Here is a 27,593-nt window from a genome sequence, read left to right as displayed (position 1 = left end):
AAATGTTTTAGTAGGGAGGTATTTTGTCCAACTCTCACCTAATCTCATCTGGGAACTGTGCATTTGTAACCAGGAAAGTAGAGATGCTGTGCTGGTGCAGGAGCCTCACAAACCGGTTGATCTCCGGGTACATGATGGGCTCTCCCACCAGTGACAGTGCGCAGTGCTTTGCGCTCATTGCTTCCTCAAAGCGAGCTGCTTGTACTCCTGAGACGCCTGCAAACAGAAGGAAAAAAAAGGCTTAAATCAACTAACACCCCCACCCAAACCATGCATCCGTATGGAAAATAAACCTTGGCACAAGGAAGACAGAGCAAAACCAGCTGGAGCCCTCCTCAAGGGGAGGGGACATCAGGGCACAGCCAGTGTCCATCAATCCATAGCACAGAGTATGCCCAGATACACAGAGCTTGGGATTTTGTGTGTCCTGAGAACTACTGAAAGGAATCTTCTGGCAAGGTTTGAGTCAAGCTTTCCATTGCTAACACCTCAGTGAAGCTGCCTGGATGCTGAGACAGAAACACAGGAGAAAGTTTAATGCCACTTGACATAGGTGTCTTGAAAAGGAAAAGCAGGGTGAAAATGCTGTCTGCAGGTTTAACCAACCTGACCCACATGTGTTGCACCCATCAGAGGGCAGGGGAGAGGCAAATGCTCCTCCTGGAGTCCTCAGTACAGGAAAGACATGAACCTGTCCAGAAGAGAGACACAAAAATTATCAGAGGGCTGAAGCAGCTCTGCTATGGAGACAGGCTGAGAGAGCTGGGCTTATTCAACCTGGAGAAGGCTCCAGGGAGATCTTATTGCAGCCTTTCAGTTCTTAAAAGGGGCCTATAAGAAAGACGGCAGAGACTCTTTAGCAGGGCCTGCTGCGATTGGATGAGGGGTGATGGCATGTTTTAAAGAAACCAAAGCCTTGAGTTTGAAGCCAGGTCCTCAGCCCCCCTTGTGTTGCCTAGAAGCTGGAGCTCAGGCAGGACAGAAAAATTATATGCTATGCTTCAAAGCTCAGATAAAAAGAGGTGTTGGTGGATATTGCTTCAGCCTCACGTAGGAAAGCTGGTCTGTGATAAGAGCAGAACCTGGTGCATGATAAAGCAGCCAGACTCAGCCCTGAAGAAGTGACAGGACTAATGGTTAATGCTGCAGAAACCTGACTACTAAATGAGAACTTCATTTGAAAAGAAAGCAGCATCTCAACCACACACGGAGATTAAAGGATAACTTTCCTTTCCCTGAAGCTACTCTAAGTTGGCTTTGAATTTAATTAATTTCTTTCCCTCAGCATCTTGCCACTGGATGATGACAGTCACCATGTGCCAGCTTTAGAAGCAGACAGAAAGTAATTCCAACAGCATGTAAAGTTTGAGTCACATTCTCAAAGCAGTTGACATCAAATGCAGCACAGGGGACATACACTGCAGAGAGGGCAGAGGTTTTGTAGGAATCATTTGACTACACAAATTGGAAGGTAGACAGGGATAAACTATAAAGGAATAGTGTGTATTCCAGGGAATTTGTGAACTCCCCTGCACTTTGGGCTGCCATACCACTAGAGCTGTCAACCTCTGCTCCTGCAGATGAGCGTCCTCCTGTCTTCAGTCAATGCACTTCAGCAAAGTCAGAGCCTGGGCAGATTTTGGAGGGCATGAAGCAGGCCCAAGACAGTGCAGGAGCTTGGAGCCATAGGAACATGAGAACCATCTACAAGAGGCCACGGTGGACAGCTTTCAGCTGCTGCCCAAGCTCAGATCTCAGCAGAGCATGCAGCCAAGCCTCCTTTGATCAGCACAGCTCCTCTGAAGAGCTGATTCCAGCTGCTCTCCTACTGCTGTGCTTTCATTTGGGAGAAAAAAAGCAGCATCTGGCACATCTGCCTAGAGAGGCTGGTTGGTGACTTTGGGTACCAGCCATCACAAGTGCCTTGGTGACTGGGGAGACAAGGAACTGGTTTTACCCACTCTTACAGCAACACACAGAGGTAGTCTTAGGATTTCCTAGCTCAGGTCATGCATTTTTGTTTGGGATTTCACTTTTCCCAAGTGGAACTAGGGCTGTATTATCAGACACTGCCCACCTCATAACTATGTTTCCATTCTGCGTGTGCCCTTCACAAGGGAACAGCCACTACCTACAAAATGCATCCATCAAATAAACTACTTCCCACTCTTCCACCTTAGCTCCCTATCAGCAAGATGTCTCCCCAGCCATTAGCCTAAGAGAACGATGTGATGTTAACCACCACCTTCAAAAACAGTGCACACTTTGGCAACAATAAAAGAGAAGACGACAACTCTAAAAGCATACACAGAGGTTCTTACAAGGCAGAAAGCTATTCTCTATGATATCCTATAGGAAGCATGGTCCCCAAGAATTCTTCTGCTCCTTCAAAGAAGATCTCATTTTTACTGCACGGCATGGAATTAATCTTGGAATCCCAGACTGATTTGGTTAAAGCTCATTCAGTTCCAACCTCTTACCACAGGCAGAGACATCTTCCACTGGAGCAGCTTGCTCCAAGCCCCTGTGTCCAACCTGGCCTTGAACGCTGCCAGGGATGGGGCAGCCACAGCTTCTCTGGGCACCCTGTGCCAGCGCCTCAGCACCCTCACAGGGAAGAATTTGTGCCTAATGGCTAATCTCAATCTAGAAGAAATAACAAACTCACAAAGCGTTCCTATGGGAAGCAAAGTGCGGTATTTGGTGCTGTGTAAGTGCAGCTTCAGTCACAAACAGATCTCCTCAATAATTCCGGAAAATATAAGTGCTCATCCATTCATGAGGAAAACACAATCCCTAAGTTTCAGAGCTAACACAAAGCTCCCAGTGGATTAAGCTTCAGCAGTGTATTTCCTATCAGGTTACAGGGGGATTCCTTTTGCCTTCTGCCTGCCCCCACTTTTCCATAAGAATCCACATTCCTCACCACCCAGGCTAGCCTCAAGCACTGTGGAAGCCTCTGTGCACTCCAAATAAAAGGATATGACAATTACCAAGATGCACAAGAAGTAACTCCACACTAATCCCTTAAGGCAGCAGTAGACACCCAACGGCTGACTCATGTTCTGATGTCAAAACCAAGGCAGAACATCCCAGAAAACAAGGTGGGCCACAACAGTTTCTTCTCACCTCTCTTTCTCGTATTAAAAATCTCATGCCTCCTTCCCAGCATTTCATACAACTATAGAATCATTTAGGTTAGAAAAGATCACCAATCCCGACTGTCAGTTCCACAGTGCCAAGTGCACCGCTAAACCACGTCCCTTTTTAAATACCTCCAGGGATTTGCTTTGCAGATGCTGATGCTGCTTATCTTCCAAAAGCATCACTCACGGGGAAGAAGTGGGAAAAGTTACCTTTGAACTGCTTGATCATATTCTGATGGTTCTCAATAGCCTCCTGCAATATCAGTTCAGGTTGGTCCATCTTCCATTGCCACTCTGTGCCCACTGGATTTGTATGATGTCTGAAGGAAAAGAGAGACAGAGTTATTCACTGTCATTTGTAACACACATGGGAAGGACCCATCTGACACCTTAGGGACTTTGACATAGTTTCATAATACTAAAGGCAACAAGAAATTCTCAGTTATATCCTGCTTCTGACACAGCTTTCATATGTCATCTCTGAACACCACTCTCATATTGCTATACTCCTAGGCTCTGGTTCCCCCAGAAGGAAGAATGGACCTCGCAGTTTATATGAAACTTGACAGACCTATCTTGAATCACAGGTAAAAGGTCTTTAAGCCAAAATGATGCTCTACAGCAAGAAAGACCTCTGCAAAGAAAGAAGAAGAGGTTCTACCTCCATTTGAGACCACAGCTACACATATCACTAGAAAGGAAAGGTCCTAAGTCATTGAGCTGAGATGTTAAGCAGCTCTTCCCTGGGAGGGTGCTGAGGCGCTGGCACAGGGTGCCCAGAGAAGCTGTGGCTGCCCCATCCCTGGCAGTGCTCAAGGCCAGGCTGGACACAGGGGCTTGGAGCAAGCTGCTCCAGTGGAAGGGGTCTCTGCCTGCGGCAGGGCGTTGCAACTGGATGAGCTTTAAGGTTCCTTCCAAGACAAACTATCTATGGGTTTATGATTTATGTCAAGCCTAAGGTGTACATAAAGTGAGCCCTGGGATGTGTCTCAAACTGAGCCTTAAGTCTTCCGACTCAGCAGAGGTCTGAGAAGAGCAGACAGACAGCTGCAGTCCATATGGAAGAAAAACAATTGCAACCCGTTTCACAGGAGATAAATAAATGAGAGTATTTTTCAGCTCCGTCCCCTGCTAAGATGTTTCATTCATTCAGGTTGTTGCCATTAGTCAAATAAGCATTCCAGCTTTCATTATCACTAGGGCTACTGTTTCCACATTTCCTCTGAAAAGTGACAAACGACAGTTAGGGGATGATGAGGCAGAGGCACCTGGAATGTATCACGCATGGAGATTTATCCCAGCTACTGCACTGTTCAGTTGACACTTGTTTGACTTCCTGGTTCTGCCCCATACTCCAGACACAGGCTGCTGCTGCTGCTGTGCTGCCAAGTAATATCAAGTGGGTCAGTTTGAGGGGAACAGTGTAAAATGATCTGCAGTGCAGTACCAGGAGCAAAATTCCTCGCTCTGACAACGCTATTGCTTTCTATTTGCTGTTTATGATGTACCTGCTGTGTAGGGCCAGAGGGACAAAATGCACGGCAATCCTCTCCCTACCAGTCCAGTCACCCCTGCAGAATTAAATGCACCACTGCTAGCTGATACATGAAAAAAAAGGAAGACAAAAGACACAAGCAGTACAGTTTCCTTCCCAGCCATTAAATTGCTCTAAAGAAAAGCAGCAAAACTTGCACATTAAACTTGCTATTTGCTGCGTTCGTTCAAGCCAGGATATGATGAAAGCCCATCAAGAGCCCCAATTAACATTTCAGAAAGCAAACTTCACAGGATGACCAGTGTCTAATGCTTACACCCAACACTAACATGGGACACAGCTTCTCCAAAATTGTCTCCAAAATTCTAGCAGTCCTTCTGCGCTAATGCTGCCATTTCAGTATCCTCAGGAAGTATTTCCATTGTTAAAACTTGAAGACTATGAAACAGAAAAAGTGGGATTCAGGAGGAATTTGGCTGGGTTTGCATGCACACTCAGCCTTTGGGATGGAATGGGTATTTCTGGCAACCAGGTCCCTGGGGAAGGCGGGAATACCAGAGGAAGCACAAGCCCCATCGTGTGAGTTAGCTGGCAAGACAAAAGAGCTCAAAGAATAACCTCCACGTCCTCGCACTCAGCGCGCTTCCACGTCACTGCTTTGGTTTTTGCTGAGCGTCTCTCACCAACCCCATCCTGCGCCCTCCCAGCCTGGCAAAACCCTCCCTTGGCAGCCCAGTGAGTAAGCACGGCTGGAGCTGCTCACCGCTCCCATCCAGGCAGAGCTCACTGCCTTTAGAGAACTAACAAAGTCATTCCCCTAAGAAGAGGGGTCACTTTACCGACTAGAATGGAAAGTCATCTATTAGATACTGCTTTAGGAAGGCAACAGTTACCAAGTCATCAGCAACTGAATTGGTGGGGATGAAGGTACCTGAAGTAAGAAAAACAGTCCAATTTCAAACCAAAGATACTCATGTTGCTTTGCACCTTGGTGGCTTTGCACTAGATGGGCCAGCTCATGTTCTCTAGAGCATCAGGAGCCACACGGAATCTCAGACAGTGATCTCCAGAGGGAACCGAACCTCTACCGAGTGGGAATTGCAGAGCAGTACATGGAGAGGTGTGTGTCTCCTGCCTCCCCAATTCCTCCTTCCACTGGTTCCCAGCCAGTCTGACAGAGAACACAGCTCTAGGGAAGGTGGCACCTCCTCAGCCTCCCAGATGTGGAGCCCACCCACCCAGCTCAAATCCGACCACCCCACACCCATGGGCTCCAGCAGCTCTTGGAAGAGGAGGAGTACAGGCAGGAAGGGGGAGCGACCTGCTCCCTTTCAAACCCATCCTCCACCAACTTCCAAATTCAAGGCGCACACAAGTAACACTGCCCTAGGCTTCAGGAACAGCACAGGGACAGAGTGGAACAGAGCCCCTGTCCCACAGTAAAACTGCAGCAGAGTTTACCTCCAGCAAAAGACACATTTGTTGGCGCAGGCCAGGCTCGGGGTGGCCTCCATGCAGCGGTGGCTCTCAATTCCATCAAATGTGTGCTTGGAGCAGCCTCCTCGGCCTCGGAGCATCGACTAACAGCAGAGAAAGACACAAACAAATCCCAAGAACATCAGGCTGAGGGCAGAGCTTTAAATCTGCTCCCCAGGCACATTTGCAGTTTTCAGTCACTAAAAACCTGGGTGTCCAAGTCACCTGGGACACACATTGCAAGCAAGAGCACATCGCAGAGCAGCTCAGAATGAAGACAGATGCACCCTGGGGGAAGAAGTGCATAGCACACAGATCATGGAATCACAGGCTGCTTTGGGTTGAAAGGGACCTTAAAGCTCATCCAGTTCCAACCCCTTGCCACACTGTGACAATGGTACCTTTCAATCTACCTTCCTCCACCTGAGGAGTCCTGGCGATCCAAAGGAAAGTCTTCACTGAGCAGTGGGGAAAGAACACGCAGGTGACCCCCAACATATGCACAGCCTTGCTATGCAGTTGGAAAACTAAACAAAATGGGAAATGCTGGTTATTCCACCCGTTCCTCAAACAACAGAGACTTCAGGAGATTCACAAATTCTAGGAGACCAAGGTCAGGTTGGACAGGGCTTGGAGCAAGCTGCTCTAGTGGAAGGTGTCCCTGCCCACAGCAGTGGGTTGCATCTGGATGAGCCTTAAGGTCCCTTCCAATCCAAACCACTCTATGATTCTATGATATTCTGGATTTTGTAAAACAGGCAAATCAACACTCTTCCTAAAATTTGCAGCTTTGAGGCTGTTTCCCAGCATACGACAGAACACAGTCTTTTTAATCTGAGCTACCACTATGAAACTCAAAACTAATCCTTCCTGCCCTGCTCCTGCTTTCACCCGATACAAACCTCAAACAAACCTCCTGAAGACACTCACATACTGGTGTGAATCTGAGTCAAAGCCACTGCCTGTAACCAATGTCAGTGTCTAGAGCACTTTACATTCCATTCCTGCTTTAGCTCCTCATGCCCTGGGGTTGCAGCCCAGCACACAGTGGGGTTCTGGGCTCAAACGCACACTGAAGCCAGGTCATGGGGAGCTTCTTGTCACCCAAATCCCCAAGTCCTTCTCCTCAGGGCTACTCCATCCCATCCCCACTAGACTGTGGTCACAGTCCCACAACAACAGGTTCAAACACCCTAGTGTGCCCATTCCAGTGGAATGACAGACTGCAGCATCTTTGTTTCAGGGACCTCACAGTGGTGATGAAACCTTCCCACTTCTCTGTGTGGTGTTCTGCTCCTGCTGTGTACCTCCCGAGGCAGGAGTTACTTTAGCAGACAGCAGAATAACAGGAAAAACAACAGAAAATTATATCCCCAGCTCTTGGTCACGGTCACATGCTCACTCTTTGCAGCAGGATTTTAATAGCTTGGAATGTAAAACTACAGCTTGGAAGATGAAACTTGGCTTCATTAATGTAATACTGCTTTTTTAAACAATATTTCATTTGGAAATTGCACTACCTGAGTAAGTGTCTACTTTTCTAATTTCAATTTAGAAAACGAGAGAAGGAAAGAGAGCATTTACCTTTGTCCATCGGCAGAGCTTCACCCCAGAATGGCTCCCAATCAGCTTGTAACCTGGAAACCAACAAAACAATAATCAAACTATTGATTTGAACCTGCAATAACTCACAACACAAAACATGCCAATTGGTACACCAAATTATTCAGCATCACAGTCTCAGCACTGCTCTTTCCCATTGGCCCAAGGTGATGATACACACTCACAGTATTCTCCATTTCCTTCTGGGAGCACATGGGAGCAAAGGCCATGGCTGCCCAAAGGAGCACTTTCTCCTCACTGGGTATTTATTTATATTGCTCTGTCTTGCTTGAATCAACAGAGGGTGGCCAGAAGACTTCTCCATGTGACAGGAAGGCAGACTAACAGGTCTAGCCCAGCGATGTGGAACACCTCCGACCCCAGAGGGATAGGATGTGGGAAGGAGCAGGACAGGGAACCAGAAGCATCTCCTCCCATCCCTAAGCCATCATCCCAGAAAAGACTTTTCCCCAGAACCACAGAGACCTAACTCCCACTGCTTCTTGGTAGGTCTGACCAGCCTGGAAGACATCTGATTCAGCAGGGAGGGCAGAGGCAATGAACCACAATGCAGGGCTCAGCCTGAACCCAAACTTCACAGATTCACCAGTTCCACCTTCACTGGCCATGAAGGAGCTGCAGAGGGGGAGCCGCTGCGTTATGCCCAGAGGAAAGCTCATTTCACATCTCTTCCTTGCTCCTCAATCAAGATCAATACAATTTCATTTCAATTTATTGGCCCAGGAAGATTAATTCCACAGCATTTGTTAAGCACTAAGCACTATTATTACCCAAACTGCTCAAATCGTTGTTTTTTTTTTTTTTTTCTTTGAAAAATGTGCCTAGGGACCAATATGTCTGAAGGATTAAAAGTCACTTCAAAACCCAACATAAAAACAAGAGGGATTTGAGAAGCCTGACTCGTGTCATTCACACGGCAGCACTTACACATCGATGGCCTGGCTGTCCCCACACCAGCACATCTCAACTGACTGCTTTAGCCGGACATTTATATTAACGCTTCCAAGAGAAAAATCAGCTTTAAGGTATCAAGCCTCCTTCCTGCCAACCAGCATTAAATTAACAGGGGAAAAAAGCCTTCTGCTCAGCAGAACTGCCCTTCATCTCCCACAGCAAGTAGCACACTGAGCCTGCTCATATGTCACCATGTGCCTCTCGCGTGGTGAGGTCCCAGGGGAGTGTGCCTGTGCCCCAAAGTCCCCCACAGCTCCGAGGACACTGAGCCACAAACTACAGTGAGAGCTGCACCAGCTCAAAATTAAACTGTGTGGAGACGAAGATGCCCACGTGGCTGAGGACACTCCTGCCTCCTCACACCGGTTCTATCCTTGCTGGGGGTTAGGACACAGGCAGTTTTAGCCTGACCAGTCCCCTGAAGCGACTCTCCAAGAGACTCTATGGACAGCACAGGGGGAGTGGCTGCAGAAGCAGGCAGTGCAGACCCCCTGTTACATGGCAAAGGGGCCAACTGCCACATTAAGCAGGGCTTTGGGGACATCAGTGTCAGGCTGCTCCTATGTCCTGAGATCCCTCTCCCCATCCAGCTCTGAGGGAATGGACAATATTCCACCCTTTTCCTCCCTAAATGAATAAACCCCTATACAGAATAGAAGAAAGAACTACTGCAAGCCAAAAAAGCCTTGGTATTCTATATGGCACATCACCCAGACCTCTCCTGGAGAAAGACATCAGCACTTCTAACATGGAACTTATCGTCTCAAAAGCCAAACGTAATACTGGGGACACCTTTACCTATGACTGGATGAGACCCAGAAGACCCTGTGGCAACTTCTGACCAACTTGGAGGGATGGCCAAACATACAACTGCATTTGGCTGCATTACATCATCTCTCCCACCTGCAGTCTGTCCTACTTACTCCTTCAGCATGTCTTTGCAAACAGGCTTGTCCAGCAAGGTCTAATCTCAGCTGAGACCACCATGTGCACCTAAAGTTTGCGTCCTCTTGACCAGAAACCTTTGCCAAAAGTGAAAAGGATGCTGCATTCCTGCTCCCTCTACTGTAGCTGCCCAAGGCAGGCTTCTTGCTGATGGCACCCAGCACAGCCTCGGCCTTATACGTTCCCTTTTCAGAATCAGCAACAGTGTTCATGTAAGATCATTCTCTCACAGATCTCTTGTCAGTAGAAGTCAGATGGATGCTTTAAAATGGGGTTTAGGTTAAAATTAAATTGGAAATGGGACATGCTCACCCAGATCTGCTACCCAGTTGTATGAGGGAAGAGAGGAAGCAGCTAAACTGAGCAAGGTGCCAAGCTCTTTAGTTACTTAAATCAACTTCCATCATGTGGGGAGTCCACAGCTTTCTCCTAAGGCCAAGAAAATTGTACCCATTCAACATCAAAACAGAGTCTTACAAATTTCAGCCAGCTTTAGTGATGAGAAGGGGTTTACTCATTGTGTTTGCTGCTGCCAGGAGTCTCAGCTATGGTTACAAGAAGAAACAGCACATACTTGCAGAACTTCAAAACCACTGCATGAAGCTCTTGAACTTGGGCCTTCACCATGTAGGTGACTGACAGAAACGGTGGTGACCCTGCTAAGCCTCCACAGTGAGCACTGGCCACCCCATGCTTTTTCAGACTTGGAAGTTAGATAAACTAAATCAATCAGAACATTTGTTACACATCTGCTCCTAGTGAGCAGAGTCTTTCTTGCTCTGCAGAGCCTCTTTCTTCAAGCACCTGCTTTATGGCTGGCAAGTAACACAGGCAGCCAGGGCAGTCTGGGCTAAAACAAAGTACAAAGGTTTAAGCAAGACCACGCACTGCTAAGCTCCAAACCAAACATGTGAGGACATGTGTCCAAGAATCAGTCTGAGGGGCTTCTCAGTTCTGTTTCCCCACTGCAGCTTCTGATGAACAACCCTGGTGAAAGCTCAGGCCAGCTCATCTCTTCCACCACCTTTGCCACAACTTCCCTGGGGCTCTGCCAAGGGCAATGATGGAAAAATCAAACCTTACCAATGGCCCAGAACTCTGAACCCGACAGGACTCCCCATGAACACGTTCACTTCTCTGCTCTTAAGGCATATTACTCATAAGCAATCACTCTAACTGAATATTTGGATACAACACCTTCCAAACAATACAGACTGTTGTCTTCATGGGACTCTGCTCACCATCCTGATGCATCTCCAGATATTAAGGCTGAACAAACACAATCCACTTACAATTTCTAAAGCCTAATATTCAAAGGAATCCTTAAATTGTAAGCAGGCTTATAGTAAACATCTCAACTCCTGACTAAAGTCTTCTCTAAGTCTGTATATTAGTTGATCCTGCTCTAGATGATAAACTCTGAATGAGCTAGAAGCCTGCCAAGCTTCAAACTTGTCATTTTATTTACTACAGGAAGACATGAATTAAGATTTTGGGTGAAGGGAGTGTTATCATGCAGCAACACTAAGCTGATAAATATTTGCTGATTGCTGGCCCTGACAATCCAACTGGACTTTAATAGGCCATGGGCAGATTTTGAGCTGAAGAGATGGCCAGCACCACAGATGCTGACTGCTCCCTTGTCTGGGGCAAAACATTCCTGTGACCATTGAAACTGCACTGCAGCATTTCAACTCTGCTCAAAGTCCCTAAAAACCAGTCAAAGAATTCATTGAGGGACCCTGCGGTACCCTCAGCCACAGAGGCAGGACACTGCCAACTACATACCCATGTCATGTTCCAGGATATCCAAGGTATTCTGGTTTTGATCGCTTACCAGTGCCATACCCATAGCATGTCCTTCTAAGCTTCTGAATACTTATGAATTTTGTGCATACACGAGCTATTATGCTATTTTAGTTTTTCAAGCAGAACAGATAAGTCAAATTTCTACAAGTACAACTTGTGAACTGCTTTTGAGGACTGCTGACTATTTGATTGTGGCAAAATGTCCAGAAAGAAACCCAGAGACACTTTCCAGTTCAGATCTCTACACCACCAAAAGCTGCTTTACAGGCAAGCCTTTGACAGCACAGAGCAAAAGATTTAATTATGAAAGGATGAAGGAGAGCAGGGGTTGAGAAAATCCTCAAAAAGTACCAGAAAAGAGACTTACCCATCCTCCTCTAAGAGTGCAGGCACCATTAGCTTGGTGAAAGCCAGTCTGGTGTCACGATGTCTTCACAAACTCAAATCACTTTCGGAAGGCTTTTCTTGCAAGTAACACAGAACTGGCAAATCAGTGTGGTTCTATCAAGCCATCTCCTTAAATAAAAGCTGCCTTCTTTGAAGCACTGATTATTTATTGAAGCTGAAACTCAGTGCAGAAAGGGGAACTTCACACTAGGAGACTCTTTACAGGCAAAAAGATCAGTTTTCTGCCAGAGTGCAGTTTAAAAGGGCCTGAGCTGAAGTCACTGACACACAGCAGTAACCCATCACCACTGATTTAAGGTGCTTTTTTGAAGTGGTAACACAACTGCTGCAACAGAACCACCACCCAAAAGACAGTGTTCTGATAAAGCCAGAAAATTAGTAAGGAAAAGAAAACAAGAAATACTGCTGTTGAAAGGAACCTCTTCCAACTATATCACTATTTTATACAAATATAGAAGGAAGTGGAACCTGGGCAGTGGAAGTTTTCAGATTGCCCGAGCATGATGGAGAAACACCCAGCTTCACTCCTAGCTCTGCTCAGTCTTCAAGAAAGTGTTTTTGAAAAGCACAAAAGTCTTGTGATTTGTGGAAGGACTTTGCTGCCATGAACTCAAAGCAGCACAGAAGATATGAGACAGGACTGCAGTAAAAACAAAATTACAGCAGGAAGGTGACCTTCCCTCCAGCATCGCTTTCATTCTCCAAGTGGCCACTTCTACAGACCATAAGAAAAGCACAGTTTCATTCACTGCCCTAAACCAAACCAATACAGACGCGGTCAGAAAGTGAACCAGTGTGAAACACCCCTGTGACTGCCACGGCACAGCGCAGAGCCAGCACAGACCCTGCACCACAGAACAGCCAGGGCAGTGTCCCCAGCCCATCTCAGGTCCCTGTGGGGCAAAGCAACACCTGAGCTGCCTGAGGGACTTGGTGCACCCTTCCATAGAGGCAGCAGCCCCTCCAGCCTCTGAAGCAGGGGACTTGCTGCAGACAAGAACACTTCCCTCCCCGATGCCCAGTTCTAGACAGCCCCATCTCCAGCAGCCCACTCCAATGACCATGGGCAAACACATCACCAGTCACCTATAAAAGCTCAAGCTCCAGTCCTGGGGGTCAAAGGTGTTGGGATCCCACAGCTGCTGGTCTCACACAGGACACAGAAAATCAGAGCCCAGCTCTGAAGCAAGGTGCCTCCAGTGCAGTAGCAGAACTGTGTTCTCAGCAGCATCAGGAGACATTCTACTGATTTAGCAAGCAAGAAAAATTGAATGCATTCTCATCCTAAGAAATAAAAGAAATTAAACTAAACTGCCTTCAGCCTCCAACTGAACAGAAGCTCCCATCACCCTTCTCCTGGATCTGCCACTCAGAACTGAGGCTTCTGAACTGCAGGGCCCTCGGTCCAGCTCTTCTCAAGCTTGTCCTCCTTTGTTTTGAAAAGGCTTAATTAATTGATTAAGTTCACTACAGCTTGTTGGAAGGCCACTGATCTGATCATCAGTGGATTGGTAAAGCTCATTCGAACTACCTTCTTCTCTGGAAATGAAGTTTCAGTAACAAAATCAGAGTTTGAAACAGAAGTAAAAGCAGGGTTAGAGCTGATCTTTAAGTAGTCTTTGAGGAACACACACTCTCGGAGCTGAAGGCATGTGGACTATCATCTTCTCTCCCAAGCTGCTTAGCAGCTACATTAAACCCTTTGAACTCTGATACACTCACCACACTCAGAGTGCATCACACTCAGATGTATTACCCAGCTTCAGGTTCCTCCCTGAAATGATCAGGGACCAACAGCCCCTGCCTCAGCCCTCTCCTGCCCCTGCTCAGAGCCTGCCATGACTGAGGGGCCACAGCAGCACCTCTAACAAAGAACACCATCTGTCACTTGGCTTGCTAAAAGGCCACCACACAGACTTCAAATCCTGGGCCACCATCTGCTCTTTGCAGAACCTCACCTTGTTTTGTGAGCGCTTCTCTCAGAGCTGGGGTTATCATCTCTCGCTTCCCACCCTCCTCCTTCCTCCCAGGGTTCTCTTGAGTCAAGCTCATTCCAACATCTCCTTCCTCCAGCTCACGTCCTCTCTGTTTAAAGACAAGGAATTACAACCATTTAGATCCAAGCATCACAGTTTCAACGCTGTGGCATAGTTCAGCCACAGACCTGTTCAGCTTAAAACTGACACAAGTGTCTACACATTAATTCCTGCATTCCTGTAATTCTGCTTTTTACCCCTCTTCCCATCAGACTCTGACCTTTCAGTTTTACATTTAAGACAGAAAACACACTTAAATAAATAAATAAAACACCACACCAGAAACCAGGTGGACTTGTTCTACTAAGACAGCAACCAGCTCTGAGCAACCTGGGCTAGTGGAAGGAAGGTGGGGTGGAACTAGATGAGCTTTAACGTCCCTTCCAACCCAAACCGGTGTGTGAGTCTGTGATTTAGTAACATTCTCTAGAGCATTTTAAGAAACAAGCTGTTTGAATCTCATGTGAGATTGAGTGTGACCCCCAGGGTTGAAGCCCAAGTGTTTCATGGCTGCACAATAACCTCATCTCTCCACAGAGCACAAACCAGAGGGAACAAAACATCGCCTGGAGTGACAAGGGTCCAGGGGTGCAGCCCAGGAAATAGGGGGGGATCTGGGCTCAAGTGCACACTGAAGCTCAATCATGGGGAGCTTCTTGTCACCCAACACCCCCAAGTGCTTCTGCCCAGGGCTGCTCCATCCATTCTGCCCAGCCTGTGTTTGTGCTTGGGATTGAGCTGACACAGGTGCAGGACCTTGCCCTTGCCCAACCTCATGAGGTTTGCATCGGGCCCACACATAAGGAAGGAAGGAGATAAGATCTTCATCTTTTTACTATTAAGTATTAAACTAAGAGCTTCTCCTCCCACCGGCTACCATTTAACCCAGAACTAGGCCCAGCCATTCAACTGGGAAAGAAAGGCACCATCTGAGCACAGATTTGTGAGCTACTCTGAGCAAAATGCTATGCAGGATTTAGAAGTGGACACATCCTGGCCTGTCTGATCTACAGTCTCATGCCAGGTTAATTCTCCCAGAAGAACCAAACCTGCATTACGGAGCACACAGAATCATATCATACAATGGTTTCTGCTGGAAGGGACCTTAAGGAGCGTCACATCTGGTTCCAACCCCCTGCCATCATAGTATTAAAATTGCAGTGATTGACTTAAGTACAAAAGAAACATCCTGCCCAAGACAGCCTTCCGATACAGGAAAGGTCCATCTGAGTATCAAGGGTTTGCCTCTAGTGCCTCTGACAGCAGTGTCTGAGGAAACCATCTGAACGTAAGAACAAGGAAAACTGCCTTTCTGGCAAGGCAGCAACACTTTCCAATACTCATTTTTCCTCACAGGGATGACAATTCCCCTCCCCGGTCCCCATGGAAAGCCTGTAAGGAAAATAATCAGTTGTTTTTCTCTGAGCTGCACCACCTGACTTGTTCAGTTTGGCAAGTGACTGGCTTCAGGTATTTCTTGTGGGAAACAGAATTCACCCCCTGGGAGATTTACTTACTTGCTTAAGAAACCTTTCATATCTATTATTGAGGGTTTGAGTGGCAAAAGCAAAGTTACCTTTGCACAGAGCAAACATCTCCAGTCCTGGGGATTTAGCAGAAAGTCCTGCAGCAAACCCAAGGCAAATGACAGTCTTTCCATGACAAAGCAAGCAAGCAGTGATAAAAGCCAGCTTCTCAGGCCCTGGAAACACCACACCACCAAAAAACTCAGGAGTCATCCTCTGGTCTGCACTGACAAAGGATGAGAAAACCTGGGGATACACTCCAATGGTACCTCCAGGCTCAGCACAGCTCCTGCTACAGGCTGCAGGAAGGGGTTTTGCTACTGCCATAGAAGCACACCTGAGGAAACGCAACTGAGCTTTAAGTCTAAGGACTTATGATCACCTCCCCTACAGGTGAAGGCAAAATCCCACCTCTTCCCTTTCACTGCTATACAGGCAGAGCAACAGGCAGTAGCAGCAGCACACAGTGAAAGCAGAAGCCCATTTTTGATGGGTCAAGAGCAGAGGATGTCAGACACAGGGCACAGACACAGGCAAGGACCTCAGCATTCTGTGGGAACCTAATGAAGCTCAGCAAGGCCAAGGGCAAGGATGTGCATGTGGACTGGGGCAATTCCAGGCGCAAACACAGGCAGGGGGACAATGGACTGAAAGTAGCCCTGACAAGAAGAACTTGGGGCTGTTGGTCCATGAGAAGCTCCCCATGACCTGGCTGCAGTGTGCACTTGAGCCCAGAACCCCCTGTGTGCGGGGCTGCACCCCCAGAGTGTGAGCAGCAGCTCAGGGAGGGGATCCTGCCCCTCTGCTGTGCTCTGGGGAGACCCCCCCTGCAGCCCTGATCCAGCTCTGGGGCAGCAGCACAAGAGGGACGTGGAGCTGCTGGAGAGAGGCCAGAGGAGGCCATGGAGATGCTGCGAGGGCTGGAGCAGCTCTGCTCTGGAGCCAGGCTGAGAGAGCTGGGCTGAGGCAGCCTGGAGAAGAGAAGGCTCCTGAAGGGGAGACCTTAGAGCAGCTCCAGTGCCTAAAGGGGCTGCAGAAAACCTGGAGAGGGGCTTGGGACAAGGGCCTGTAAGGACAGGCCAAGGGGAATGCCTTGAACCTGCCAGAGGGGAGACTGAGCTGAGCTCTTAGGCAGAAGCTCTTCCCTGGGAGGGTGCTGAGGCGCTGGCACAGGGTGCCCAGAGAAGCTGTGGCTGCCCCATCCCTGGCAGTGCTCAAGGCCAGGTTGGACACAGGGGCTTGGAGCAAGCTGCTCCAGTGGAAGGGGTCCCTGCCTGTGGCAGGGGTTGGAGCTGCCTGTGGCAGAGGGTTGGAACTGGATGAGCTTTGAGGTCCCGTCCAACCCAAACCACTCTGTGATTCTACACCAAGGCAGAGGTGTTGCTGCCCCTCTGACAAATCTCAGTTCAAGCGTTTCAAAAGATTTCCTACAAATACACCTTCCAAACTCATCCTCTGCCACATCCAAATGTGACCACGGGACATACAACTGCCACTTCTCCCCTCTGATGTGCCCTCTCCAGGATGCCAAGGTGCCCATTATATCCATGTGCTTTCCATTTTATTACATCAAATACTCTTCAAACTAATACTGCAGAGGTGAAGAAAAGAAAAGAAAAAATAGAAGACCTAAACACCATGCAAAGTAGCATTCCCTAAGTTAACTGAATTGATCATTTTTAGCCACATGGCTCGATACACTCATGTGCCTTGGCTGGAAAATCACCTTCCCGAGAAGTTTCTACTCCCAGAAGGAAAATAACACCCAGAATATCCCAGTTCTGCCTGAACATCTTTCCTACTTAACCTCCCAGACACCAAACAGGAGAGAAACCCTCACCTTCTCGTGGTCCCATCCATCAAAAGGTTCCAGGGCCTTTTAATCAATGAAAGACACAGACTTGAAGAAAACAATAATAACAGACAGAAAGCCTGCCTGGCAGCAAGGAATACTGCTACAACATTCCCAGTGGAGCTGTTAAATGCAGCACTGCAGTTCATGGATTACATGAATGAAGAACTGAAGTTCACACCCACGGCGCTCTGGAAGCAATACTGCAGTGGCAAGAGGACAGCTAGAAAAGCTGACTACTTGTCCCTTAGTTCAGGCTCATCTCTCAGTGGCACCACAGGCAAGAACCACCTGGGGGGGTCAGAAAACTGGATTAGACATCAGGCTGCCCACAGGAACAGCACTTGGATCCTTGCAAAACAGCCTTCTACAGGACTAACACATATGGGGAGAAACCGGGACAGGGAGCAGACTTCCACACAGCTACTCCTGAACCCAACAGAAGAGCAGAACCCTGCAAGTGCACGTGGGCTTCTTCCTGCTCCAGGTACAAAGCTCTGGCTGCCACAACCCAGCTGAAGAGATGCTGACAGCACTGCAGTTTGCTCAGCCCACAGATGAAAGGCCCTGCCAGTCTCACACAGCACGGGACACTCTCACTGCTCTCAGTCACAGGGAGAATGGCTTTGAGCATTTGCAAGTGAGCACAAAGACGAATGCTGGAACCTTGGACTGAGTCATCTGTGAACCAGCAGATACCCCAACACCAGGAAAACCTCGTTAGAAGTAGCTGCTAGAGTCGACAGAAACACAAGCTCCATACCCGCTCCAGTTAAGCACAAAAGCCTCAAGCAAAAAGCAGACAAGGGTTGAAGCATGACAGCTGAGAGATGGGGATCTTGGCAGTCCATTACCCCTCAGGACTGACAGAGGAAGTGTCCTGATCAAGAGCAAATCTCATGGCATGTATTTTCACGAAGTGTCCCTGAAATGGGGAAGGCCCCTGAGAAGCTCTCTCGGAAGCGAGACTTTTACTCCTGGAACACAAACCTTTGTGACTATGCCATAACCAGCTGGAAGGAAGTCTCCATCCACACATCTCTCCCCACGCGGCAGAGTAACAGAAGGTCCCTCACGTCATGCTGAGGCAGCAGGTACTAGCTGCCAGCCAAAGGAAGGATGCTGTTCAAGCAGACCTGCAGCTCAGCCTCCACAGGGGGAACCCTGCACTTTCTTTCCTTGGAAAAGAAATACATTTCAGGGAAGTAACTTTGGAGGACAGGGGAAATGTGCCACAACTGTAGAAGTCCACTTAGTTACTAAATTCACCAAGAACCACCACTGCCTTCTCCTGGTGCATAAAAGCCATTTGGAGAACAGGTTCTAGGCCTAGAAGCAAGCAGCTGGAAGGGTGGCAAATGCAGAGAAAGCCCAGACCTTCACCCACCTACTTGTGCATCATCCATCCCTGCCTGGCACCACAGCCTTGGATCACCAGGCACCCAACAGAAGCAGCCTCAGACCTCCCCAAACCTCCTGCAGGCCACAATCCTATTACCCACTGGTGACCTTCCACCCCCAGCAATTCCCCTCATGAAACCACAGGCATTAGCTGCACTCACATCAAAGTCTGGGTCCAGCTCAGGACCCTGACCAGCATCATCTGCAACTCACTTGAGGCACTGCTTGCCTGCAGAAGACATCAAAGCTGGACCCTAAATTGCTCCAAACTAACCATATTGCACAGGCAGAGCCTCCTATTCCATCTCCTATTTGCAGAGGAGTTAACAAACAACACAGACATCCACAAAATCTGTGCTCAAAGCTGTTTAGGAACATTTCAAACCCAAGTAACTTGGTGTATGAAGAAGCACCTGATAGAACCCTGAAGTGCACCACTTCTCTTTAAACTTGTTAGCTTGTGTGTGGATAGTTCAGCTACAAAAACCCAAAGCACTGCCTGTGCTAGGAGGGATTACTGCAAGACAACAGATGATGTCAGTGTAAAACAGGCATCAGACTCATTTTACATAGTTCAGCATTCTGCAAGAGGGAGAACGGCTCAAGGGACAAGGCAGCTCACGTGGAAAAGAAAACTTCTTCTTGCACAAACTCACAGCCACTAAAGTGAGAATGTGACTTAAACCGAGATTTAAACAACTAAATCTCCCTGCCTGGGAGCAGGAGAGGCTGATCACGATAAATTACTTTCATAAATGCACATCATCCTGCTCTTTCGTATCAAGTCTTCAGCGTTTATTTTAATTACAGCAAATAACTGCCCCGACAGGACCGTTTTACAGTTCAAGTGCTTGCATAAACCTGCTGCGGGTCAACACGCGCATTCCTTGGGAGATTCAACACCCAGATACAGTCATTCCTCCTCCAGCTAAGGAAGGACAGCCAGCAGCTCAGACTCCTCAGGATATATGTACAGAGCGATCTCCTGCCACTGCCCCACTCAAGAGAGCTGAGGACTTACATAAACTCACCACTGGAAGCCCTTTCACCTGTACATGCTCTGGTTACAGAAGCATGAAACCAGAAATGTAGATTACAGCTAGGCTCATCAGCCGTGCAGAACAGGAATAGAGGAGGCAGGAATGAGAACTACATCGTTTAAAGGTTCAAAACTAACCCAAAGTCCTTAAATACTAACCCAAAGTCCTAGATACGACTAGAGCAGCACAGCTCAGTGGCATCAGTGACAAGGAAAGGACAATCCATGGCTTCAGGGGCTCCCTTCTCACCAGCTGACCACAGCTCATATGCAAAAGGGCCAGGACACTTCCATGCACAAGAGTGTACTTCCAGTCCCTCAACACCTGCACCCTCAGGATGTCACCATTTGCAGAGGCAAGAGGGCAGCACCCAGCTGTCACGGCAGGACAACCGTTTGTCATCAGATCAGAAACCACAGCTCATCGCTGCAGGCCAGTGTCTTTGCGTGTCAGCACTTGTCACTGACCGCTGGTGGCGAGTACACACAGGCAGGAGAGGAGAAAGGACCACAGCACAGCCACACAGGGAGACACTGAGCCCTTCTCCCTCCAATCGCTTCATCTGCTCCTGCAAGCTGCAGTGCACCAGGTCCATACAAGCTCAGGGGCAGAAGCTCTCACACAGCAGCCTGCCTTGCCCCACGTCACTGGAGCTACTCTCCTCACAGAGCTTGTTACAAGCAGTGGGGAGGATTTTATCTCCCTTCCCCTCCCTAAGGTCAGGAACAGAGATCCTGTGCTGTCCTCTGGAGCACGCAGCCTCCTGTGATCCAAGGCCTGGACTTTCAGGAAACAGCTATGAGAAGTCCACAGTGCAGAGCCATGCAAGACAAGGAAGGTGCAGTCACAGACAGAGGTAGGTTTGTTGAGGAAGGGGTGGAGAGCAGCTCAAGGCTGCACAGCGAAAGAGCCCACCACAGAAAGATTGCTACGGGGGAAAATAGTCAGCAGGTGGCAACACAGTCATCCCAGGTCCCTCCTGGACACATCCTACCCATCCCAACTGCCAACTGCTCAGCCAGTAAAAAGTGTGGGGAGCACAGGAAGGCTTAGCCTAGTACCTATGTGTATTCTCACTCCTTCCTGTGTGCTAACCAGATAAAGGAGTCTGATGTATTCTGTTGCCAGACTGCACACAGAAAACGAAACTTGAACAGACCCACACAGGAAGGGAGACAGCAACACCCTGGCATAAAGCAGGATTATGGCTGTCTTTGCCAGGCTCAGCACAGGTCAGATCAAGCTCCCACAGGCAGACCCAGCAACAAGATTTGTGTTTAGACACTGGACGGTGAATTGCAGTAACAGAGATGGAGATTCAGATCTGAACAGTGCAAGTCATTTTCCCTCTGACTCACAATAAAAGGTTACCACTGCAGTAGTTGCTCAGTGAACACGTCCCAGTTAGCCAGGAAGTATATCCAACACACCTCCAAGTATAGTCTTGTCTGGGGACAGGTTCTCCAGTAGCTTCTATTTTACTCTCCCTTTAACTAGCTCCAGCCAATTCAAATCCAGCAAGTGTATTTAATCAATTCAACTGATCACTGACAAAGACCCCATAGTTCCACACTCCTTGTAACAGTGGTACCTTGGCTTCCTTCATGTGCCTCATGAGATTGCCAAGATCTTCAACATCAAGGACAGAACTTGCCCCTCCAGCTTCCTCAGCATCAGCCTCCTCCTCACTACTGCTTTCAAACAACTCCTCTGCCTGTGTAAGAGATCAGACAAAAATCCAAGTGAGAAATGTTATTTGAATGTTAAACGTTAGATCTTCATCTATACTCAAGAGGAAGACTCCCTCATCATACACATGCCATCTAGCCTAGGTCCATCAGCCATCACTAATTCTTTGGTCCTTTTTGGGTAGCTTATTCTACTTGCTATCTGCCATGGGATCTCATCCCTCTTCTCCCTCTGCTCCAGAAAAAAAAGAGGTATCAAGCTCCCACAGCACCCCTCTACGCTGCAGGAGAAAGGAGAGAAGTCAAACGGTGCCACAAGGGGCACTAAACCAGAAATAAGGTCCCACAGATTTGGCTTTACCTCAGTATTCGCATAGTCCGATACCCCATGTTCATGATCTGAACTCTCTCTGCTCTGCTTCCCTGGAGATTTGCACTTCCCTTTCTCGCACTTCCCACTGCAGGGCTTCTTTTCCCCTCTGCAGAGGGCCTGAAGCCGACTGAGGAACTTGGCTTTCCAGGCTTCAAAGTCAGCCTCAATGGTGCCATGCTCGCTCTGGGCCACGTTACAGTCCCCCTCGGCACGAGTCATGATCCGGCTGGCGCTGAGCATCCACAGCCACCTGTCAATATTTCTTCCAACCTGGGATAAAATCAAAGTTAGAGGGAAATTAAATGAAGGCCAAGTTAAACAAAGCAGGCAACTAAGAAAGCAAGGGCCAAGCCTGGAAAGAGGGCTGCAGAGGACTGCAGGACAGGCACTTGTGGACTCTCCCTCACCTGCTGGCTTAGAGCACTCACAGTCTGACCACCACCACACCTGCATTAGACATTATGAAACAAATGCTTCCCTGGGAGGGTGCTGAGGCGCTGGCACAGGGTGCCCAGAGAAGCTGGGGCTGCCCCATCCCTGGCAGTGTTCAAGGCCAGGTTGCACACAGGGGCTTGGAGCAACCTGCTCTAGAAGAAGGTGTCCCTGCCTGTGGCAGGGGGTTGAAACTCAAAGAGCTTTAAGGTCACTTCCAACTCAAAGCATTCTGTGATTGAAAACACGTCTGCTATCAAACCCATGTGATAAGAGGTGAGCTCTGGAAACAAGTTCCTTTATGCTATACTTGGTCAAAATGGCCACATGCCTAACACATTTCCTGTGGCTCCAGTTACACAAACATAACAACCAGGTGACAAGTCATGCCATTTTTCTGACCAAGATGAAACTCATTACAAGGCTCAGGTACTGCTGTATGCCCACTCCTATGGGCAACCTGTGCCATTGTCTCACCAAAATCACAGGGAAGAATTTTTTCCCTAATGGCCATTCTCAGTCTCCTGTTTGTCAGGTTAAAGCCATTCCCCCTTGTCTGGTCCCTGCAGCCCCTTATCCAAAGTCCCTCTCCAGGTTTCCCATCAGACCCTTTAGGCACTGGGAGCTGCTCTAATGTCTCTGCAGAGCCTTCTCTTCTCCAGGCTGAACCAGCCCAGCTCTCCCAGCTTAGGCTCCAGAGCAGAGCTGCTCCAGCACAGGCAGCATCTCTGGGGCTCAATCCAACAGCTCCACATCCCACCTGTTGTTGCCCCAAAGCTGGATGCAACAGAGGGAGGGTCTCACCAAAACAGAGTAGAGGAAGAGAACCACCTCCCTCAACCTGCTGCCCATGCTCTTTTCGCTGCAGCCCAGAATGCCATTGGCTTTCTGGGCCAATTCTCACACAAACTACCAGCAATGGGCAGGTATGTAGCATTTAAGATAGCTCAGCCTTTCAGAGGAGCAGAAGTCAAAGAAAGCTGCACAGGAGGTACTTACTGTGTTGTAATGATCAACATACACAGAGTTTCCCAAGCCAAACACAGCATATCTCAGGCCCTTCAGATAGGCTTTCCCAAAGCGAAAGTCGTTCGCAGCCTCTTCTAACCACCTACAGAACCAGGCTGCGCTCTCGGTCGGCTGCCCATCTGTGTACGTAGCCACCAAGAACACACAGATGTTCCTGCTGCTTGTCTAACAACAGAAACAGAACACAAGAGAAAAGATCACTCCGTTTCTCTGAGCACTTCAGGAAGAGAGCTGGAACATGCAGGCACCTGAAAGAAGTCAAAAGATGAGATTTTTGCTGACTGGCTGAATAGTGTTTGATGTGGGATGCTGCAGGTGGTAACCCCCACACTGGTGGATGGCCATCCTCCCTGCAAAGCCATCTTAAATTAACCAAAACAGCAAGCTCTCTTCCCCCTGCTTAATGGAGTGGTAAAATAGAACGGGACACCCACCTTCCCCACCCCAATCAACAGCTTCCAAAACACGCTCTTGCAGCAATAACGCCCCCCATACAGTAAAAAAGCAACTATCAATACTGACAGAAGAAAAATCCATCAAGGATTCCCCAGCAGAAATACTGCTCACGAGAAGCTTCCAAGTCTAAAAGCTGCAGAAGAATCACCATGTTCTTACTCCAGTTTTGAACCCTTCCCAGGTGGACACTCTCAGAGACACAACAGGGGCCCTCGTGCAGACACTGTCCATCACTCACAGCTGAGTTACAGAACTGGCTTGTACAAGGCCACACTCGGCCTCACATGTCCTACACGAGCCTTTCCTCAGCACTTTCAGCATTTAGCTATTTGTTGCCAAGGGTTGATGGACTGCACTTGCTTCCATGGAAGGAAAGCAAATTTCAACACACAGCTTTGGGGATTTCCAGGAGAACTGGACCGAAATACAAGACGACAGCCTTCACAACCCCAGGAAAAGCTTGGATTTATTATTCCCATTTACAGCATACCTACCTCCTCTAATAAACAATCATCTGGATCATAGTCTCCCATGCTAATGACTCCCACTGGCACATTAAGGGAAATAACTGCCTCAGCAAGAACTCTGGCAAATCTCTGAAAAAAAGAAACACAGACAGTGACTGAGGGCTACAACCCAGGTACCTTAAAGGTCAAACAAGCCCTGCTGTGCCCAGAGACAAGACTTCTCCCAGCACAGCAAGACTATACTGGCTGGAAGAAGAGAATCACATGAATTTTATGATCAGTGATTTTATATTTACACACACAAATGGCATTTCTTTTTGAAAAAGCACCTGAAAGAGCACTTCTCTCTAAGGAGACCAGCTAGCAAAATAAGAGGATATTCAAGGCCAGGTTGGACGGGGCTTGAAGCAACTTGCTCTTGTGGAAGGTGTCCCTGCCTGTAGCAGGGGGCTGGGACTGGATGAGCTTTAAGGTCCCTTTCAACACAACCCAGGCTGGGGTTCTATAATATTGTAAGAGTAAACTTTAAACTTTAAAGCTCTTATTTTTATATACTTTTCACTTATCTTTCCTGTTGGGCAACAACTGCTCATGACCTAGGGAACTCTGATTTTTACACACTGTAGTGTTTCTAAGGCAAGCAACATACTCGAATCTCAACATTTCAACTCAACGTCATGCACATGGAAAAAAGTAACTCATACCTTTGCCGTGCCAGTCTGAGACCCATAGAAAATCTTTACCCCGGCAACATAGACCTCCTTTCTCTGCAGGGTGGCACATCCATTGACTAGCTTGTCTTCTATCCCTTCAGAAGAAGCAGGATTCCCAGTGGGTTTTTCACCCTGTGGAACAAGCACTGTCTCGCATTCCAACCCTTTTCAAAGCGATGGTAACCCCCTTTTTCCCACAAGCATTGAAAATTCCAGTCCTGTGACCACACTCCCAGCACCATGCAAATGGAATAAAGCATTCGAGCGTTTCTCACCCTACAGAAACACACAAGTAGCTTTCTCCGAACTAGGCCACGCTACAACACGCTCATCTCGCACACCGCTAACAGGCTCCAACTAAAGCCAAGAACTTCCCAACTCATGCAGAACTTCACCCACCTGAACGAGAAGGATTTCAGTTCCCCAGTGGCCTAATCCCGCTCTGGTCCCAAAACCAGCCCAACCTTATCATTAACATCACAGGAAAAGTGAGAACACCGTGCAGAAGCAGAGTGATTTGCCTGAAGTGACAGAGGAACCCAGGCTGACACACTCCCTCAGGAACAAATGGGAAGCGTTCAGATGAGTTCTACTGTAACATCAGAGCAACAAGGACATTCAGTTACCCACAAACATAAGACAACCCAGACTGAGCATTACAACCATCAGACACACTGAACTACAGCTGGCACATGCAACAGCCCAGGTGGGCCCACAGTGAAGTAGCACACCTCACTGCACCAGGGGCTGCCCTTCCCCAGCAACTGCTCGCTTCCACACACAGATTTCTGGGCTCTTCTCAAAGCACTTACATGCTCTGTTACCTTCTCTCGGGGTTTGGAGGTGGAGAACTGAATGACGATCCAAATGCTGATCCCAAAAGCAACTGCAGAATAGACGTAAAGCCTGTGCAGCCATAAGGACACCAGGCAAGTAGAGAAGAAGCTCCACGTGTCCATTGCGACATCTAAGTCTAAAACAGATCACAAATTTAGCACAAGCAGATTCCAACAGCACAAACTGAGAACGAACACAACAAACCCAGCCATCCCACACCTGCAGGCTCTGCAATAAACAGCCTTTGGCTAAAAGCAAGACACTACAAGGAGCCTTGGTGCACCAGCCGAGCTTCACCTCTGTTTACACTGTCCTGTGGAATCTCTGGGTTTTCCTTAGAGAGCACCAGTTCTGTTACAGGCAAAGGCAGAAAACACCTGAGCTGTGCAAGTGTCTGGAAGGAAACGGTCCCTGTGAAACATCCAGGGTATCGTACTGGCCTTACTTTTGCACAGATCCAACACGTGCAGATCTCTCGAGCTACAAAGCTCCACAGCAAGGGGCAAATCACCTCCAAGTGCTTGCCCGTACATATGAGGTTCCACTCTGCTTACAGGAGCTTTGACCCAGTTTCGAGGCCAGACCAAAACCTCGATTCAGGTCACAACCTTGACGGGAAGCCCTTCACCAGCAACACTGAACCTCCCAAAGACCAGAACCGGGAGCGCTGCGGTTCTGCGGCAGCCCCATCGAACCCCTCCACGGGCGCTCCGGGAACCTGCAGCACCCCGGGAACCCCGCTCCCCCCACCCCCCACCCCCACGGGCAACCCCGGCAATTCCCCATGGAACACCCCCACCTCCCCCGTGCCTGGCCGCCGAGGGAGCTGCCCCTCGCCCCTGGGCCTGCCCTACCCCTGCCCCTCTGCACGCACCACTGACTGCTGCTAGGAGCTCGCCCGACCCAGGGAACCACGGCGGATCCTCACGCAAACCTCTCGGCCCCTTGCCCCGAAACCACCTCACGGCTGTTACCCCACACCCGCCCATTACCCACCAGCACATCCTCCCCGCTGCAGTTCCCTTCCACACACCCCGAGCTCCTACACGGCCAACCCCGGCTCCGCCGTTCCCGCACACACACGGCCCCGCTCCCTCCCGGCCCTCGCACGGACACCGCCCCCCTCCGCTCCGGCCACAGCGCAACCCCCGCTCCCGCGGCCCGCACCGCCGGAGAGCTCCCGCCTCGGCCCAGGGGACGCCGCTTCCGGACGCCCGCGGCCGCCGCGCGCTCCTTCCCTCCGGAGGCAGCTTGCAGAGCGGCAGGGAGGCGGGGAAAGCGTAGGGACGGCCACAGAGGAGCCACGGCCGGGCGGATTCAGCCAATGACAGCACAGCGTTGGGGCCCCGGCCAATGGACAAACAGCGCAGGGGCCCCGGCCAATGGACAAACAGCGCTGGGGCCCCGGCCAATGGACAAACAGCGCTGGGGCCCCGGCCAATGGACAAACAGCGCGGGGCAGCTCGGAGCGCAGCTGCCCGCCCGTGTGGCAGCCGCGGCCGCGTCCATTTCAGCCCGCACGGCCGGGATCCGCCTCCCTGCCGGAGCCGTGGGGCGAGCGCGGCGCGGCGGGAAGCGCTTCGAGATCGTCGCTCCCGCAGCCAAGTCCTGGGAAGGCGCAGAGCAGAGCAACGCAGAGCAGAGCAACGCAGAGCAGAGCAACGCAGAGCAGAGCAACGCAGAGCAGAGCAACGCAGAGCAGAGCAACGCAGAGCAGAGCAAGTCAACGAGCGAGCGAGTGAGTGAGTGACGGCCGGCGCTGTCAGGGCCGGGGGCGGCTCCGGTCTATGGTGGGAGGCCCTTGGGGGATCCGGTGTGAAGACGTGGCTGTGGCGGGGGCAGCGCCGTGTGGGAGCGGTTGTGGAGCCGAGGAGCTGGCAAGGCCCG

General features: G+C 49.3%; 1 protein-coding gene across 2 annotated transcripts; it reads right to left on the bottom strand.

Moving 5' to 3' along the window:
- Positions 1-26,950, bottom strand: LOC133214834 (S-adenosyl-L-methionine-dependent tRNA 4-demethylwyosine synthase TYW1-like). Of its 2 annotated transcripts, none has more exons than XM_061358142.1 (12): positions 26,874-26,950; positions 25,682-25,842; positions 24,861-25,001; positions 24,184-24,285; positions 23,204-23,398; positions 21,761-22,042; positions 21,303-21,425; positions 13,815-13,941; positions 7,702-7,754; positions 6,103-6,221; positions 3,357-3,466; positions 1-216 (listed from the first exon to the last, which is right to left on the bottom strand). In XM_061358142.1, exons 2-12 carry the CDS (start codon positions 25,826-25,828, stop codon positions 35-37), a joined length of 1,581 nt encoding a protein of 526 aa, XP_061214126.1. In that variant the 5' UTR covers positions 25,829-25,842; positions 26,874-26,950; the 3' UTR covers positions 1-34. The 2 variants fall into 2 exon arrangements, with proteins under 2 accessions (XP_061214126.1, XP_061214127.1); XM_061358143.1 differs by having other exon boundaries at positions 25,694-25,842; positions 26,874-26,929.
- Positions 26,951-27,593: the final 643 nt, after the last annotated feature.

This window comes from Neopsephotus bourkii, unplaced genomic scaffold (genome assembly GCF_033783945.1).
Source record: "Neopsephotus bourkii isolate Nb327-2 ecotype Australia unplaced genomic scaffold, CSIRO-AGI_Nbou_v1 NB_937, whole genome shotgun sequence".
NCBI classification, from domain to species: domain Eukaryota; kingdom Metazoa; phylum Chordata; class Aves; order Psittaciformes; family Psittacidae; genus Neopsephotus; species Neopsephotus bourkii.
The sequence above is the reverse complement of the archived record's forward strand: the minus strand, read 5'-3'. Positions and strand labels throughout refer to the sequence as shown.

What these genes read in the sequence shown, in the direction of transcription:
- LOC133214834 (XM_061358142.1), bottom strand. Translation starts at nt 25,828, where the DNA reads ATGGACACGTGGAGCTTCTTCTCTACTTGCCTGGTGTCCTTATGGCTG. An exon ending in GAGAGAAGGTAACAGAGCAT is followed by an intron (nt 25,002 to 25,681) that starts GTAAGTGCTTTG and finishes CTTGTTCCACAG; the next exon opens with GGTGAAAAACCCACTGGGAA. An exon ending in CTCAGACTGGCACGGCAAAG is followed by an intron (nt 24,286 to 24,860) that starts GTATGAGTTACT and finishes TCTTTTTTTCAG; the next exon opens with AGATTTGCCAGAGTTCTTGC.